At 42.3% G+C, this 18,977-nt stretch overlaps 1 protein-coding gene across 1 annotated transcript in view; it reads left to right on the top strand.

The window, feature by feature from the left end:
* LOC121453373 (collectin-12) overlaps nt 1-15,019 on the top strand; it is a 197,513-nt gene extending 182,494 nt beyond the window's left edge. Inside the window, exons 6-10 of the mRNA XM_041660108.1 lie at nt 6,056-6,544; nt 7,335-7,471; nt 8,566-8,675; nt 12,987-13,132; nt 14,461-15,019. Of these exons, the coding sequence (XP_041516042.1) occupies nt 6,056-6,544; nt 7,335-7,471; nt 8,566-8,675; nt 12,987-13,132; nt 14,461-14,480 (902 nt within the window). The 3' untranslated portion in view covers nt 14,481-15,019. The remainder of the gene's footprint in view (nt 1-6,055; nt 6,545-7,334; nt 7,472-8,565; nt 8,676-12,986; nt 13,133-14,460) is intronic.
* The last annotated feature ends 3,958 nt before the right edge of the window (nt 15,020-18,977 follow it).

Here is an 18,977-nt window from a genome sequence, read left to right as displayed (position 1 = left end):
AACAGAGCCTGTTAGATCTGCTAAGATCCTGCTCTCTGGTAGACAAGACCAAACAGATCCCCACTCTTTTGTGGGGGACAGGATCTAACTATATAGCTCAGGCAAGTCTGAAAGTCTAACCCTCCTCTGTCAGCATAGCTAACTGTGTTCAGTTGCCCTCCAGAACAGCAGTCCCAAGCAGGTACTAAGATAACAAGAGGCTGAGAAAGCACCCTGATTCTGGATACACGTGCTTCCTTCTACACATGCCCACTTCATCCCATCCGCTTCCTCTTTCCATAAACATGGAGAAGCTGCTAAATTGGTTTATGCTTTATGTGAGTTCTGCCTCTGTGAGTTCAAAATATTTTGATAATTTCCAAGAAACTCTATTAACACGCCTTTAATGAGGTCATGTGCCAATTGGTCAGCCACCTGAAGCACCCTCAACAAGATGCAGAAACTGAAGTGGTACATGTCTATAATCCCAGCATTCAGGAGGCCAAGGTAGTTAGGACTGAATGTTCAAGGCCATCTTAGGCTACATGGAAGACCCTGTATTAAAAAATAAAATAGGGCTGGAGAGATGGCTCAGTGGTTAAGAGCATTGCCTGCTCTTCCAAAGGTCCTGAGTTCAATTCCCAGCAACCACATGGTGGCTCACAACCATCTGTAATGAGGTCTGGTGCCCTCTTCTGGCCTACAGGCATACACACAGAACATTGTATACATAATAAATAAATAGATAGATAAATAAATAAATAAATATTAAAAAATATAAAATAACATGATAAAAGGGAAAAAGTAGGTAGTCATATATTGGCCTTTGGCAATAACAATTATCAACCAAAACTCTTGTTAAGGAGCCTCTTTTCCTTTGATTACAAATAACATGAAGATTTTTATCCCAGGTTCCATACACAAAGGGCCTTGCATGCACACTGCCGTACTGGAAGTTTCTGCTCTCCCCAGAGCTGTTCCTCTCCAGGCTAGGCCCTGCCCGTAGCATTTGTACCTTCTACATAATCTGATGTTTTCCCTTCAGCCCTCCTGAGATAGTAAAGTTTCATGAGTATGAAATGAGACAGCATTTGAGTACCAAATTGTTTCTCCAGGAACTTTCCCCTCATCTGTGTGCACCTTTCAGTCTTTGAGGACTCAGTTGAGGTAGGAGCAAGTATGGAGTGAGGTGCCTAGCTTGGGTTAGAAATAGCACCTGTGTGATGGTGGATTCAATTTCTAGGGAAGATTTCCCCTGTGCTATACCTACAGCCAACACATTTCAGTGGCAACAAAACAGTGTTGTGTGCATAAGGAGAGGTCTCACAGCACACAGGGTTAATGTGGCATTGAGTCCATAAGTCCTTCCTGCTGGCTTCTGGAGCCTTACCTGGAGGTGAATCACACTCGGGTACTGGTCATGCTGCTGGGCCTTCAAATAAATGGTCCATATTCATAGTTGTATTTCCTTAAGGTGGGAAACATTAGTGTTCTCCTTTTGCAGGAGAGGGGTCTAAAACATAGAAAGCCCAAATAACGGTTCCAACTTCAAACAGCTGGCAAGTGATAGCAGTGCTAGTTCCCAGGCTCAGGCTTCCCCAAACGGTAGCCTGGTACCTATGCTGACTTCAGAGAGCAACACATTTGGCAAGGTTGAAAAGATGAAGAATTTACTTCCAGCAGTTGATTTTTGGATAAGGAGTTGACCCTTGAACTAAGCTCTGCAGGGTAAGTAGCAAGGCTGGAAGATCCGGAAACAATGCCACGTTCAGGGCTGATGGAATATGAGGCCTTAGGTTCTCACAGGGCCTTCCTATTCTCTCCCTCATGCTACACTAACCCTAGCCAGAATGTGTCCTCGGCATCCTTGAGGGAAGCTGGAAGTTTATGAAGCAGATATTGTCACTTGGTGAGAAACCATGGGTTAAATATACCCTTCTCTGTGAACAAGAAGTTAGCATGAACTAGAAGTCAACTCTCAAGTTCAGGATAATTCTTCAGAAAGATTGTCAAATAGTATCTATTGCTTTTTTATTATTTATTATTATATTATTATCATATACTTTTATTATTATTTTATTTTTGGGATTGTCATTGTGGTTGTTTTGTTTTGAGACAGGGCCTTGCTACATAGCCCTGGCTGTATTGGAACTCACTGTATAGACCAAGCTGACCTTTAACTCACGGAGACCTGCGTGCAAGTGCTGCGATTAAAGACATGTGCCACCATGCCAAACTATCTGTTTTCTTTCGTTTTTAATTTTCACATGTTTTTTCACCTTGGTAAAACTAAGTCAACAGTTGCTTATTACACACTGCTATAGTTTAGATCCAGAATGTTCCCCAGTGGCCTGTGTTTTGAAGGCTTAGTCCTCGCTGTTTTGGGGAAGTGGTAGCATGTTGAAGAGGTAGGGCCTGGCAGGAAGTATTTGGCCCCTGACCTTGAAGGGATTTTGTTGTGAGATGCCAGTTTCTTTTTTAATCTCAGCCATAAAGTAAATCATTTACTCCATAGGTTTCCCAACTTAATGTGCTACCAGCCAAAGGCCCAAAAGCAAGATATCCATCCAGTTAGTCATGGACCAAACCCTCCAAAACCATAAGCTAAAATAAAATATTTCTTCTTTTTAAGTTGATGATCTCAAGCATTTTGCTACAGTAACAGAAAGTTAACACATAGGTGATTAATAAATTCAGTTAATTACAATCAAAGTAGTTTTTTTATATGAAGAAAGCTGCATTATTGTATCTTTATTATTTCTACCTAGTCTATCTTCTAGTCTTCTACTAGGGTTCTTTGTTGTGACAGAATCTTATACTGTGTCCCAGGATAAACTGGAATAAATGTGTAGCCTACCACTGCCTCAAATTTGTGGCAGTCCTGCTTTCGGCCCCCAAGCACTGTGTCACCCTAGGTTCTTAACATCATGTCTCCAAGAATATGGATGACAGACAAAACTTAGGCCTTGTCTCTACTTCATGTCACACAGAAGTTTTGTTGGAAGTCATGTTTAAAACTGGCTCAAGCAGGATCCAGGAGCAGATGGCACTTCTCAAAGTCTGCAATTGATATGCCAAAGCAGAAAGGGGACAGTGATAAAAAACAATCTAACGTCCGAGGATTCAGTATCTTAAAGCCCCTAAGTCTTTGACGTCTGGGAGCTACAAAGTGACAGAGCAAATGAAGCATTGCTCAGACCCTGCTGTTAGTTGTCTGCATGCACTTGGGGAGCTTGTGATAGCTTTGCCTGTATCCTGGCAATTCAACATCTCAAGTCAGAGAACCCACTCAGCCTTGAAATTGCACTCTGCGCTGCCATCCATATGCCTCCGCACAATACAACACTCTTGACTCGACATTCAAGTTTCTGAATACATACTCATAAATATTTCCCTTTTTCTTTTGTTTTTAGTTAGTTTACTTGTTTGTTTTTCATTTTTTGATTTTCGAGACAGGATTTCTCTGTAGCTTTGGAGCCTGTCCTGGAACTAGCTCTTGTAGACCAGGCTGACCTCGACCTCACAGAGATCTGCCTGCCTCTGCCTCCTGAGTGCTGGGATTAAAAGTGTGCTCCACCACCATCTGGCAATACTTTCTCATTTTATGTGGGGGGGGGGAGTAGGAACAGGTAACATTTAGTTTTTGCTTATTTATATGTATATATGTGTGCCTGCATACAGGTACAAATGTGCCACAGCTTCCACGGGGAAGTCAGGAATCTGCTCCTGCTCTCCATCCTGTTGAGGAGGGTTCTCTTTTCCTCTGAGGTTGTGTCATGACTGACTAGTGTGACTGTGAGCCTCCGGGTGATGCGCTTGCCTCTCTGCCACTGACATCAGTGCACGAAAGCTGTGACCACACGTTCAAGCCACTGCAGCTGCCTTTGAACATGGTTTTCAGAGGTCAAACTCGGGTGGTCAGGCTTGCACAGCTGGCCATCTATGGCCATGTCCCCAGCTCCTTGTTTTATTTTATTTTTATTTCAACAGCTACAGAGGCTGACACTGACACTAGCATCTCAGAGAAAAACATCTCTTGGGCCAATGCTAGTCTTTTAAATTAGCTTTGGCTCTTTTTATCAATTTTTTAATCAGCAAGCAAAGTAAACATCTAGCTTGTCTAGTCATCAAAGTTTATCATATGACTCCTCTTACCAATGGAGCACACATCTTGTAACTCAGCATCTTGGGGAGTACCTGCTCCTAGGCAGTTTTTGCAAAGTGAAGGCAGCTGTGATCGAGAACATCACTATTCTGTGCCTGCCAGTTTGTGCATAATCACAGATACTAAGCTTAATTTTGCTGTAAAACTGTGTGTTGTGGATAAGTGCAGTGCTTTACAAGAAAAGACTTGGTTTTATACTAACCTACTTGGGAATCCATTGATAGTGAGATTTTTATTAAAAGCAAAAACTTGCACCACATACCCGTATCCACTCCTTTCCTTTGTGTGATTTAGAAACTAGCATCTCTTGGTGTTTTGTGCTGGCTCTGGAACCCATGTATGATGCCCTCTTGGGGGGAAAAAAGTCAGTGTCTGTCTATGTGTGTATTAGTTGAGGACATTCAGCCATGTCCAGTTGGGGAATTGGGGTCATTTAGACTCTATAAACATCCTACCCAGAAATAATAAGCAATAAAAAGCTGCTACCCCATATGAGTGAGATCTTAGATTTAGGTATGAGCTGTGTGCCTTTGGAGCTGGGGAACACTCAAAAGAAGTCTAACTGAGCTGAGAGATAAGGCTGAAGAGCCACACCATCCTTGCAGATAAACTCATTTCCTGAAGCTTACAGTAGAGTATCAAACCCTAGAGTGAGGAGTTGAGAAACTAATCACTGGATGAAAGTTTAGAAAAGAAGGATAATAAAGTGTTACTAAAGTGAGTAGATTTTCTAACAGATCTTCATTTTGTGGATTTCCTGAGGTTTAACATATATTATGAAGGAAACACATGGTTGAGAAGTTATATATTATGTGCCTGTTAAATTAGAACTTTACAATAATACACCCAATCCAGGGAACTCTCTGGCACCTTCCCCAGTGTAAGCCTCTATGATGCCATTTTGCCCAGACAGGCACTAACTTACTTTAAGGAGATACAGATGGAAATAAAAGGCCTTTCTAGTCATCCCTCAGTGGCATGGGTTGGATAATGTGCTCAGAGAAGAAAACTCAGATTGCAGAAGGGATCAGTGGACCCACTCTTAAATGTCAGACTTAGGAAAGCAGGTCTCTACAGCCATTCCATGGATGGACCCAGGATCCACCTAACACATAGGTTGGGAAGTCTTACTTCTTGGAATGAGGTAACACAAGGCAGGTCACCATTACCCAGAAGTCTCTTACTTCTGATGTCTCCTAACACAGAATGAGGATGTTAGAATTCTGTGATTTGGCAGTAAGGCAAGTGCATTTGGTAAAAGTCCTGAGTAAAGCTGCCAGATAAAGTGAGGTCTAGATGGGCTTAGGAAACCAAAGACCAAACTCATAGAAAAAAAGAGAGAAATGCATGCCTTTTCTGTTAGTGACAAGCATGTTAGTGCCAGTATCATCGTGGATCTTATCAGTGAACACCATTAGTTACATCATAAATACTGTGAACAGAAAGGGCAGGCTTATTAATTAAAAACAAAAATAAACCAGTACATCATTGTATTGCTTTGCATGGACTTAAACCGGCCAGAACAGATTTTTGTCCTCATAGCTCTGCAGTCAAGGTCTTGGTGAGGTTGGTTTCTTCCAAGGCCTCTCTCCTTAGATTGCAGATGGCCATCTCCTCCTTGTGTGTTCACCTGGTTTATCTCTGTGTCTTAATCTTTTTGTTTTTGTAGGCATGTATGTAGTGTGTGTGTAGTGTATTCACATGTATGCACAGCTATGCACACATATGGAGGCCAGAGGAAGATGTTGGGTGAACTGATTCTTACTCTGTCTTACTCCTTGAGGCTAACAATACATTATAAATAGTAAGCACTCCTTAATGCCTATGTTTATGTGTTAAATTTTTTATTGTAGGCTATATAAGCAAATATACCCTCACAACAGACTTCATATATTCGTTTTTATGTTTTAGGTCCTCCTGGTCCCAGGGGTCCAAAAGGCGACAGAGGATCTCAGGGACCACCTGGACCAACTGGCAACAAGGGACAGAAAGGAGAGAAGGGAGAGCCTGGTCCTCCTGGCCCTGCGGGTGAGAGAGGCCCAATTGGACCAGTAGGCCCCCCTGGAGAGCGTGGCAGCAAAGGATCCAAAGGCTCACAGGGCTCCAAAGGATCCCGTGGGTCCCCAGGGAAGCCTGGCCCTCAAGGGCCTAATGGAGACCCAGGTCCACCAGGTCCACCAGGCAAGGATGGACTCCCTGGACCCCAGGGCCCTCCTGGCTTCCAAGGACTGCAGGGTACTGTGGGCGAGCCTGGCGTACCTGGACCTCGGGGACTACCAGGCTTGCCAGGGGTTCCAGGCATACCTGGGCCCAAAGGGCCACCTGGCCCCCCAGGCCCCTTAGGAGCAATGGAACCCTTGGCTCTGCAGAACGTGCCAACTCCAGCATCAGAGACCAATGGTAAGTCCAAATGGCCCTTTTCAGCCAGTGTTGGGGAAGAAACAGGGCAGTGTGTATGCTTGGCTAAACTAACCTTCATGTGTCCCCTAGTTACACTTAGCATCAGGGGCCCTGTGTGTCCCCTTTGATGCCTCACTGCTATCACTCAGGTCCCGAGTATATGCCCAGATATTATCAGGTCTCTAGTCACTTAGGTAAGCCAGGCCCTCAGAAGACACATGCACCCCAAACACTTGCTTCCAGACATCCTGCACTGGTTACTCTCTGACCATCTTTCTCCCTAGAAACAGACTGTCCATCAGTTAACTCTCCCAGTGTGCAGACAATGTTTCTTTGGCAATGCCCACACTCAGGTTTTACTTAAGGTGTTGTGGTGCCTTTGCATCCCTTTAAGTCTTTTGCAAAACTCTGTATTAGTTAGGAACTGAGCCTTGTGCGTTGCCATGCTGACCCAGGACTTGAACTTTGGATCTGAACACTTGTATGCACTAGTTTGTAGGCTGTAGCTGATCCAAAACTGGCAATATCAGAGCCAATACCACTTTCTTCATTCTGCCATTATAAAGTCTGATCCTGGTGCAGAAAAAAAAAACAAAAGCCCAGTCAAACCTTTACAGGTTGTAGTATAGTTTTTACTACTGTGTCCTCTACAGTTTACAGGTTCCGCCCAGGGACGCCAGGCTTCCATTGGCATGATACTGTCCCTTTGGTATCTTAAAACACAGCTGAGGAAATGAAGAGTGCTTTCTGTGTTTTTTAAATCAATTATGTAAAAACTTTGCATTTCTAGGCTGCCCCCCTCACTGGAAGAACTTCACAAATAAATGCTACTATTTTTCGATGGAAAAAGAAATTTTTGAGGATGCTAAGCTTTTCTGTGAAGACAAGTCGTCACATCTTGCTTTCATAAACTCAAGGGAGGAACAGGTATGTTAGCTGCACACTTGGTTGGAGAATATTATAATTTAGAGATCAGTTATACCTGGAAATTGCATGCATCCTAGGGAGTCAAAGAGATCAAAATCCATGGCCTCATAAACAAGGAAGGCTGCAGTTTGCAGGCATGACTGGGACTAGAGCATAGGCACTGTCAGGATGCTTAAGCCTATGGATATATAGCGCCTCCTGGTGGCTTTCTGGAGAATTTCAGTATAGTAGAAAAGTGAAGGGGGAGTTGCCATTAGACACACACACACAGGAGAAAGAGGGGAAGAAAGAGAGAGAGAGAGAGAGAGAAAGAGAGAGAGAGAGAGAGAGAGAGAGAGAGCTGGCTTGTGGTGAGGGCCACAAACCAGATTTGTTGATTCAGAAACTGGTAAAGGCCTGTGTGTGACAATGATAGTGGCCCTTTATTAAGCCCCTGTTGTGTGCAAGTCCCCCTTTTAAACCTCATAACAACCCTGCAATATAAACCTTATAATTGCCATCCTCTCCCCCTTGGTTTTTTAAAACAAAGCCTTGCTATGTTATCCTAGCTGGTCTGGAATTTGTAGTATAAGCCAAGCTGGCCTACAACCTATGACTGTCTCCCTGAATCCATTCCTCAAGGATGGGAATATAGGTGTGTACACTGCTTCTTCTCACAAGGCAAAAGGCAAAAGAAGAGCTAAGACTTGACTGACAACCATCTCCATCAGACACAACCCTGAAATCTGGGTTTTTTTTTTTTAGTAACTGAGGAAGCATAAGAAAATCAGCAGTTGGGCCAGGGCCCAAACAACTGCTCAGCAACTTGTCTTTGATACATCAGTTTTGGTAGAAGCTCATGAATGAGTGGTTGCTGGGAAACAGGACACTCAGCAGTCATCCTTAGAAACTCTAAGGACATTACTATCACTTGTTAAACTTGACCCAGAAGGTCCAAGCCCCTGAAAACAGTGCCCACAAAATAAACATAATACAAAATGTACTGCAAGGGCTATTAAAAACTCTGAGAACTGCCTTTTGTCAATTTTACCAAAAAAACAAGACTTTCTTTGTGTGGGCTAACAATAAACAAACCTTCCTGACTTCTATTTCAGCAATGGATAAAAAAACAGACAGTGGGGAGAGATAGCCACTGGATCGGCCTCACAGACTCTGAGCACGAAAACGAGTGGAAATGGCTAGATGGGACGCCTGTTGACTACAAGTGAGTTCTCAAAATTTCTAGACTGTGTTCACTCTTTCCTGATTTCCTACAACTTCTCCCTTAATGACCTTTTATCCTATCCCATCCTCTCAAGGGCCTATGTTGCTGGTACTAGTTGTCTATTCCCAATAGAGAAGCCTGGTGGACAGTCACTATGCTGTCAAGTAGGGCACTTCTGACAAAGTGTCATCTTTGAGTATTAAGAGAAAGGATAATGAAGCCCAAAGCCTTTCCGAATGTCAGTGTTCACCCAAACATTTTTATGAGTTCTGGGAAGTCCCAGCCTTGATTAGGCTTCTGACCTCCTCCAAAGTTGTAGATCTCCTAATCATAGGAAATCCAAGTGCACCGCACAGAGGATCTGATAATGTTCACCCTTGACAGGTTAAAAGCTGACTAAACTATACCAACTCAAATTTTACCTCTTTTCTCAAAACATGCTTGCTTCTTCTGGAGAAAAAGTAAAGGACCTATTAACGGGAATCTCTGTGGGGCCTTCAGTTTGCTGGAGACAAAGAAGTCAGGCAAATAGCAGCACATCACAAGAAGCTACTGTGCCATGGGGGAGGAGTCCAGTTTGAGGTAGTCTCTATGCACTGAGGTAAGACTAGAGGTAGCTGAAGAGTTGCACAGGGACTGAGATGATGGACAGAGAGGCCACACAGTCTCAAATATGTATAGGAACAGCCAGGTCTGAGCAGGGTCGTACTACATATGTGATCCACACTGGCCTGGAACTTAAAATGTTCTGCCTTCAGCACTGAAGTGCTAGCTCAGAACTGCATCACTGTACCTTACAGTTCTATACTTTTAATCTCCTCCACGTGAAGAACATGAGAGAAAGTAGGTAAAATCAAAGGCCATCTCCAAAAGGGGTAAAATGTGGACAAATTCCTAAGTGGACCATCTGAGGATTTTAGGTCTGCCCCAAAGCTGAGTAGGTACACCTGTGTTTGTCTGCCAGCCTTCTCTCTGTCTGCTCTCTTGTGCCTGCCTCTGGGAGACAGTGGCACTCAGGGAAGCACCCAGTGTGGTAGGGATGCTGTATACAAGACTCCACACAGCTGTGCGTGTTGATGTGTAAATTGGGTGCTGTGATCGCTTGGAGGAAGACTGGGAAGCAGAGGTTAGTAAGGAAAAAGGCAAAGCTCTTTCTTTGGCAGTCAAGAAAGTCAGGATATCTTTTTTAATGAGGTGAGAGATGCTCCCCACTTTTCTCACTGCCGTAAATGTGAAGAAACATTTAGTTTGACTACGAAATTCAAACTTAAACTTTATTGGTTCATGTGGGATTGACTGAGCTGGAATATTGCTAAGTGCTCCATCTTTCAAAGGTGACCCTTTGCTCCTTTGCCTGGGATCTAGAAAGAACTTTGTGAATAGGGAGGAAAGCACTAGTATTGGTCCCTGGTTCCTGAGAGGTATGACATCACAACCATAGTCACCCTGGAGCCTCTAGGCATGAGAGCGCTCCTGTACTCTCGCCACTACAAAGTCTCTGTGTCTCCTTTTCTACCCATAGGAATATATGTATACATGGAAAACTCCCCAGGATCAAATTCTAAAAGTAAGGATAAATTAAGCAGACATTTTATGAGATTTCAGTGACCAAAGGGTAACTTAGTTTGACATAATAATAATAATAAACACTGCATAAACTAGAGAAAGGGCTGGTACCATCCAGAGGGGAGATACAGGATAAGCACTGGGTTCAGGCCTGCCTGGACCTGACACCCTATGAGTTACCTCAGTCACATAAAATCTTCATGTCCCCGTGTATAAAATGAATTTGACAAAGGGACTATGATAATACCGCTTAAATGTGATTTCCTAACACACACACACGGGGGGGGGGGATTTAATATAAAGCTTGTCACCTGGGAAGAACTGGAGAAATACTGGCTGTGGGTATTGGTGTTATTTCTGTTGTTGACACAGTCGTGATTGTTACCACAGTAAAATGCTACTGTGTTGGGGAATATTATGCCTAGAATTTGTACAATGTGCAGGATCTTAGTTAGAGATCCACACACAGCATCTTACAAGAATATTCCCTGTCATGGCTTAGGAATGGAAGCAGGCTTGTCAGGCAGTGGTGGCACACACACACACCTTTAATCCCAGCACTGGAGAGGCAGAGGCAGATGGATCTCTGTGAGTTCTGGCCAGCCTGGTCTACAGAGTGAGTTCTAGGCTAGCCAGGCCTGTTACACAGAAAAGTCCTGTCCCAGGGGAAAAGAAAAAGGAATGGAAAGAGCCTTCAGCATATCAGGGTCTCCCAACCGTATATAAATGCTTTCTCAGATACTTGAATTAGCCTTTGCCCTCCTCGTCTCGCATCATGAGGCCTTCAAGCATGGAACCATTCCCCCCACTCCCCTCCTCCCCCACTAGCAGTGGTTTCTAGATCCACAGTCATTGGAGACCACTGTGAACCGTTACTATGAACAACTGTACACCAACAAACCAAAAGCTGAAGAATGGACTCGTGTCAAGAAACAAACAAGTCACTAAGGCTTAAGAAGAAATGGGTAGGCTGAGCAGACTCTAACAAATGGGGTTCACATGGCCATCAAAGTCTCCTAGCAGAAACAACCCAGGAACAGAGGCTTCATGGCTGAGTTCTACCAAAATTACAGGAAGGACTGCCACGACTCATCTTAAACATCTCTAGTACCAGAAGCTAGTGGCTCTGGTACCATCCCAGGCCTTGCCTGGCGTGGGAATTAGTACACAACTTTCCTTTTACCCTTTTTCTCCAAAGCAGATGCATATGCCCTTTTGAAATTATTTAAGTGCTTTTGTTTTTTTTTAGTTTTTTTTTTTTGTTGTTGTTGTTTTTTGTTTTTTGTTTTTCGAGACAGGGTTTCTCTGTGGCTTTGGAGCCTGTCCTGGAGCTCGCTCTGTAGACAAGGCTGGTCTCGAACTCATAGAGATCCGCCTGCCTCTGCCTCCCAAGTGCTGGGATTAAAGGCGTGTGCCACCGCCGCCCAGCTGTTGTTTTGTTTTGAGACAGTGTCTCTCGATATAGTTCTGGCTGTCCCATGGGATTTTAGCTTTTCCAGAGATGCCCTGGGACCCCAGGTGCTCATTCTATAGGACTGTCTCCCACTTATTCTGGACACCACAGAGTTTGTGCTGCCTTTAGTCACAAGGAAATCCTTGATAACTCTATAAAGAATTCTGAGGATCTGAGGAACCCAGTTGAGAAAGGCTCCCTTTCTGTTTAATTAGTAAGTTCTCAGCCCTTCTTACCTATATGACTTTAAATGGTGTAAAAGAAAACGCAAGAGAATTGAATTAAGCAGGTCCTCTAGTCCAAATAAACCATACACATGGGTTTATTTGGGTGTAGATGCATGCATGTGTGTGTGTACACATACAGTTTTTACAATTAACTGAAAAATCAAGACTATCAAATACATCATTATACAATTGGGAATCAGAGATATCAAATCATATAAATAAAATCAGAATTGTTCCCTTTCATCATTACTGGTAGACTTGAATAAAATGTATATTAAAGAGAACAGCCACCAATTCTGATGACCTGAATTTGTTTCTGTGACCCACATGGTGGAAGGAGAGAACTGATTATCTCCAGTTGTTCTCTCCTTTCACATACACTATAGCACATGTGTGTGCTCTCTAGTGCATCTCTCAGTATCTGTGTGTGTGTGTGTGTGTGTGTGTGTGATAAATGAAATGAAAAGTTCTTTCCCAAGAGAAGTAGAGAAATGCTTGAGTAATTTTCAGTAATATTAAATTACTGTTTTCTGAAGCTGTCAGCCAAGTCCAGCTGAGCCACAGCCACAGCCAATTGTTTGTGGTTGTGGTTTCTGTAAGTGTGCATCAATATGCTCTCACTTTCTCTTCCCAACCCTTAGACATATCAGAGACAAGACACACCAATGTCCACAGTCCCTGTGTAGTCTCACAAGAGCTATGTGCATATACATTTGTGTGAGATATCCCAAGAGTACATATTATCCCTGCTCAACTATAGATCCATGCCCAGAAATCCACATTGCTGGACAAAGCTAAAAGCCATTCATCCCACTATGTCAAAGGACTCATCCCCTCTGCAATAATATGAGGCTCACTGGGTTGGTGTCTTTACGGCCAAGCTACACTTCACATTCCTCTGCAAACAGCTAAATGAAAGTGTGCTCTGCTTTCTAAATGATGCCTGTTCATTCCGCAACAAATGGTATGCTTCGGGTTTAAGCTTTTGCAATCCTCTGGTGTTCTTAAGCAAACAAAACCTCTGCATACTGTGTCAATAACACCCCTTTTCTGCTTTGTTAAAAGAAACTGGAAAGCTGGACAGCCAGACAACTGGGGCAATGGCCACGGGCCAGGAGAAGACTGTGCTGGGCTGATTTATGCTGGGCAGTGGAATGACTTCCAGTGTGATGAAATCAATAACTTCATCTGTGAGAAGGAAAGGGAGGCAGGTAAGCAGCCTCATGGCTTACGATGGAGCTAAAGGGCTCTGGTCTTGTAAAAGGGGAGAGGTGGCAAGAAAGTCTCTAAATACATGCTCTCGGGTCTGAGTTTCCAACCTACTTCTGCTGCCTTAGCAGCAGGATTATCAACCTCCATGGAGAAACAGTGACTCACCAGTTTATAATATTGCCAATTAATTATTATTAATTATTCGTTTGGCTCCAATGTGATGTTTTTGGGGAATGTAGACATCCACATCCTACCAATTCAACCAGTTAATCTACAGTGCTTAACTGAATTCAACCAGTTAATCTACAGTACCTAACTGAATTGAACCAGTTAATCTACAGTACTTAACTGAACATTTAGTATAGGCCATTCTTTGTGCTAGTACAGTGGATGGCTATGGTCTGCATGTCTTCAACATGCTTATGTCAAAGAATTCTGTGGCAATTCGCCTTGGCTTCATAAGACGCTATCTAAAACTTCATTTACTACATGACCCTCTTGAGCGCAGGGTGGCAGATGAAGGACATGGGAAAGGAATGCTAAGAATGTGGGTAGCAATTTTTGGACCTTATGACACAACTTTGAAAATATACTAAGGGGACTATAGAGATGGCTCATGCACAGGACCCTGGTTTGATTTGCACACCCACATGGTGGCTCACAGCCATCTGTAACTCCAGTTCCACTGGATCTGATGCCCTCTTCTGGCTTTGGCAGGCACCAGGCCTGTGGTGCAAAGACATACATGCTGGCAAAGCACTCATATTCAATTATAAAAATAAAATTAAAAAGAAATATGCTAAGGTCAACTGAAGTTTACTTTCATCAGTAATCTTCATAAATTTGTGCATTAGGGTTCAATAAAACTAATTTTGCTAATTAGGGGTAAAAAGAAACCTAATTAGACTTTGTTCACATTATTTCTGGAAGTACTGGGATTCAAATTACTCATATACACATTCAAGATAGGTACTGAGTACTTTTGATGTTTTAAATAGTGTGAGTGCTAGGGATAGCAATCAAATAAGGAACACACTGTCTGCTTAGCTGCAGGCAGAAGCACAGATTGCTAAACACAGGATTACAGTTGACGATAACAACCAGGCACTGTATGTTTATCTTGTTTGCTCATGAGGGAGTTGAGTAGGGAATAGTACTCCCTAGACTTGGCCCTTCAAATGAAATGTAACTTTTACTTAATCTGAAGAAAAACTTCCCAATATTCTTCTTTGAATGATGTCTTTCCTAAAGACTCCTCCTGTTTTAAGTGATAAAAAAATGTATTCCTCAAACCAAATTAACACCCATCATTATTTTTCTCTTATAGTACCGTCATCCACATTATAACACAGTGTGATGTAACAGCAGGAACATGTTTTCAGAAGCCTCCAAAAGGTGAAGGAGACTCCTTTCTAATTCCATCACTTTCTCACCAGATTGGATGGGGAAAACACTGAAACCAGTTATTGAAAACAAATGGACACACTACTGCACTATGACCCAAGGACTAGGGAGCTAAAATGCTTCCCCAAGTTGATACATTGATTTCCAGTGTGCAAATGGACCGAATCACATAGATTTTTCTCAGCCATTAACCATACATTTTATGAAAATTATATATTCCTGAATGTGGAATGCTCCAATCAGAAAAAGACTATCATGGTTGTTGAGTTCCAGGCTCTGTGTAAACCGTGCATTTCTGAAATCCCAAAGGTAGGAAGAATATGAAGACGTAAAGATATATAGGACACCTTTTAGTAATGATATGAAATATACTTAAAGAGCTTTTAAAACATTGTATTTTTGTACAAAATATTTCCCTCTTATAATCATTTTCCTTTTTTAATTTTTACCTATATAATACATAAAGCCAAAGAATACAATAATGGTACTAATAAAATCTCATGGAGTTTCTCTTTAGATTTCATCTGTCCATGTGTGTATGTGTGCGTGTGGGTGCATGTGGGTGTATGTGTGTGTATGTGTGTGTATGTATGCATGTGGGTGCATGTGTGTATGTGTGTGTATGCGTGTGGGTGCATGTGTGTGTATGTGTGTGTGTATGCGTGTGGGTGCATGTGTGTGTATGTACGCATGTGGGTGCATGTGTGTGTATGTGTATGTATGTGTGTATGTATGTGTGTGTATGTATGCGTGTGTGTGTATGTATGCGTGTGTGTATGTGTGTGTGTATGTGTGTGTGTATGTATGCGTGTGTGTGTGTGTATGCGTGTGGGTGCATGTGTGTGTGTATGTATGCGTGTGGGTGCATGTGTGTGTATGTATGCGTGTGTGTATGTATGCGTGTGGTGCATGTGTGCGTGTGCATTGCATACGTGTGAGTGTGTGTTATTTATTCAGAACAGTGAATCGTATAAAAGCATCTAGAAATACCCTTGCACATTTTGGTACTGTAATTCGAGCCTGAGAACATCTTGATGCCATTCAAGTAGGCTGTGCCATGAGCCCTCCACCAGCCACTGCCTGTGACATAATATAAAGTGTTGACTCGGGATGTGCTTTTGTTCTGTTTTTGTGGAGCAAGGGTGATGGAGAAACATCTGTCAGGAAGAACAGAGCACCTGAATCTAGACGTATGGAAGGCACTGGTTTTTGGCTGATGTGTGAATAGGCTCTGTCAGACCCACACCAGAGCAGACATGAGGCTAAGGCGCCACCTCAGTCAAAAGCAGCAAGTGATGCAAGATAGAAACCCACTCTATGCCACTTGCAAAGTCTGTTTTTCCTAAGTTCAGTTCCAAAAACATAACTAATACATATGCTGAATGAAATGCAAAAGTAAACTTCTGGCCATTTGTTGACCTGGCAAAGAACCTTCCCCCGTGAGCCTAAAACTACCTTGCACTCCTTATCTTGCCCCTCGAGAGTCCACTGTGGAAGTGTTCAAGTGAGGAACTTAAATTCTATCCACTACTATTATTCTCACCTCCCAAAGGTCTTCCTGGTAAAATGGTGGAACATACATAGAGTGTAATTTCACACATATAGCCCCATGAACTAATGTTGCATGCCTGAGATCATGTTGTTTCCATGGCCAGGGAAAACATCCTCAGTGTACCTATCTGTACACCTCACTATACTCTCTGTGTGGTTTAGACAAGCTACTAGGCCCCAGTGTTATCTGCACTTAAATTGCGGAGGTCTGAGATGGAAGACAGGCACTGGACTCAAGCAGTCTTCACATTTAGGAATATTTACAGACTAAATTCTATACACGTCCTGTTTTTCAATTGTTAATTAAGGTTTGCTACTTGGGCAGGGGTATAGCTCAATGGCAGAGAGCCTACACAAGACTCACTTCATCCCCAGCACTGCAAGGAGAAGACTTGGAATAAGGGTCAAATGCCATCATTGGGAAAGCCCTGTTAGTTTCTATCACTCCTGACTCTGCATTGCATAACAAATAGGAATGCTGTTACAACCACAGACATTGACCCATAAAAATATATGAAATAAAAAAGTAGACTGGAGAAAACAGTCAGCAGAGTGAAGGAAAATCCTCTCCAGCCATGTTTCAGACAGGCCTGAAATCTAGGACATCTTTTAAAAAGAAAACCTGCAAAAGGTAAATACAAAACGAATAACTTCAAATCTTTTCATCAGTAAATGGGCTGACGAACAGACAGCTCTCAAAAGAAGAAGCACAAATGACCAGTGAACATTTTTAAAAGTGTTCAACATCCTTAGTCATCATTGGAATGAAAATCAAGAGCCAGATGGTGGTGGATCATGCCTTTAATCCCAGCACTTGGGAGGCAGAGGCAGGCAGATCTAGTCTATAAGAGCTAGTTCCAGGACAGGCCCCAAAGCTACAGAGAAGCCCTGTCTTGAAAAAAATATCAAAATCACTGAGATTCCACCCCAAGGAAACAGACGACAGAAAATGGTGAGGATAAGGTCCAGTCACTATGGAAGTCAGTGACCAACTGTACCACGGCTGAGTAAATACCTAAAGGACCCCAAGTCCTGCCACAGAAATAGTTGCACAACCATGTTTAATGCTAGTCTCTTCAGAATAAAAAAAAAAAGGAAAGACACATACTAGATAACCTTCAACTATTAAATGGCTAAGAAAAATATAAGCACAGTCTTAAATAAGACATTTGCAGGAAAATGGAAAAAAATGTTATGTTAAACAAAGTAGCCTAGAGTCAGAAATGGCACATTTACTTTCACACGCTGCATTAGTTACTGTTCTTGTTGCTGCTGTGGAATGCCAGACAAACAATTGAGGGAGACAACATCAGGAATGCGAGGCAGTTGGTCCCAATGTACCTACAAAGTACTCAGAGTCCAACCCAGTTGCTTACATCCTCCAGAGGCTCCAGCTCCTAAAGGTTCCATAACCTTCTAAAATAGCAATAGCAAAAGAGAACCAAGTATTCAAACAGGCAAACTTGTAGGAAAATTTTTACATTTAAACCACAACACAGATGAATCCTCAATTTTAATTTTTATGTGTGTGTTCTTGTGTGTATAGACCATTAAACTAGGAAGGAACTAAGGGAAGGGGAAGAAGTCTTAAAGAAGGGTTGAGGAGAAGGGGAAAGGGCAATTGACTATGTGACAAGAAGCAAAAGGAGCTGGAAGAAGTATCAAGGTTTATGTTGGGGTTAAGCCCATTAAACCTCTCAGAATTCATAAGGATCACTATAGCAGCTGAAAACTGGCTACGGATATCTGAGGGTAAATAAAATAAATTAGCTCACATAAGTCTTTTATCATGTCTCGTTTATTATTTCTATGCTCTCATGATGTTTTCCTCTTGATGTTCCTCCTTGCTGTTCATCATTCTTTCACTGCTCTTCTCCAACCCACATGATTTCTAGTTTATATACCCACAAAGTTAACAAGCTTGCATTTCACAGAATCACAGAAACCTGGTGAATCTGGCAAGGAAGCGCCTTGCATCTCAGAGGGGGTGTGACTGTGAGATACCAGGCAGATACCAGGAGGGTTAATTAAGAATCAATATAAAACTTTAAGAATTTTTCTTGTACTAACTACATTTCTTAAGTTTAACTAATTAAGCTATAAGTTTGTCATTAATAATTGTAGAAAATGCAGCAGTGCTGTTAGACTTTCTGAGCACTTCTCTGGTGGCTGGGAGGAAGGCAAAGGTACTTGATTTGCATGAGCATCTAGCTAGCTAAGTTAAAAGGAATTTCTATGGAGACTTTGTTTCCAGCTCTAGTTGGGTACCTGCCAGCACCCAGGTAAGAAGAAATTTCTTCTTCTGGAGCTGTTTTAGTGACTCAAGCATTTTTTCTGTATCCAGGAGAAGAAAAAGAAAACATAAACAGTTAATTTCCTGGGCTATGATCTTATGTTAATTGAAACCAAGGTAAAGGGTAAATCAAAAATATTAATAGCATGTTAGGATAGATCAAAAGGCCAGTAAATTACACCTTCCTGAATCTTCTGCTAGAGAATTCAGGATCACCCAGACCTTTTACTGTCACTCAGCTCAGTAAAAGTGAGTTAGGGCTCCTTCCTTGTCAATTAGCCCTGTCAGTAGGATATTTGTGAGGGACAGGCTTTATGTAGATTTGATTATGAGAACAAATGTTTGGCTGACTGAATACTTTCACACCAGAGAGAGCCCTGTAGTGTGGGAGAAGTCATCCATTTACCAGTACAGAAAAAGTCAGATTTAAAGAATGATTTATACACTGCTGGGTTATTATAGAAGGGGAAAATGTCATGATTTCACAAGATTTCTACAGAATTGAAAGTGACCATCTAAGAGACAAATGTTCCTGAAGCTCTGCAAATTGGGTTCTCCATATGAAGTGTACGCTCCCGTGGATCTAACTATAGATC

This window comes from Microtus oregoni, unplaced genomic scaffold (genome assembly GCF_018167655.1).
Source record: "Microtus oregoni isolate MIOR12 unplaced genomic scaffold, Mior012 000011F_ref0000422, whole genome shotgun sequence".
NCBI lineage: Eukaryota > Metazoa > Chordata > Mammalia > Rodentia > Cricetidae > Microtus > Microtus oregoni.
This window is presented reverse-complemented; position numbering and strand designations above follow the sequence as displayed.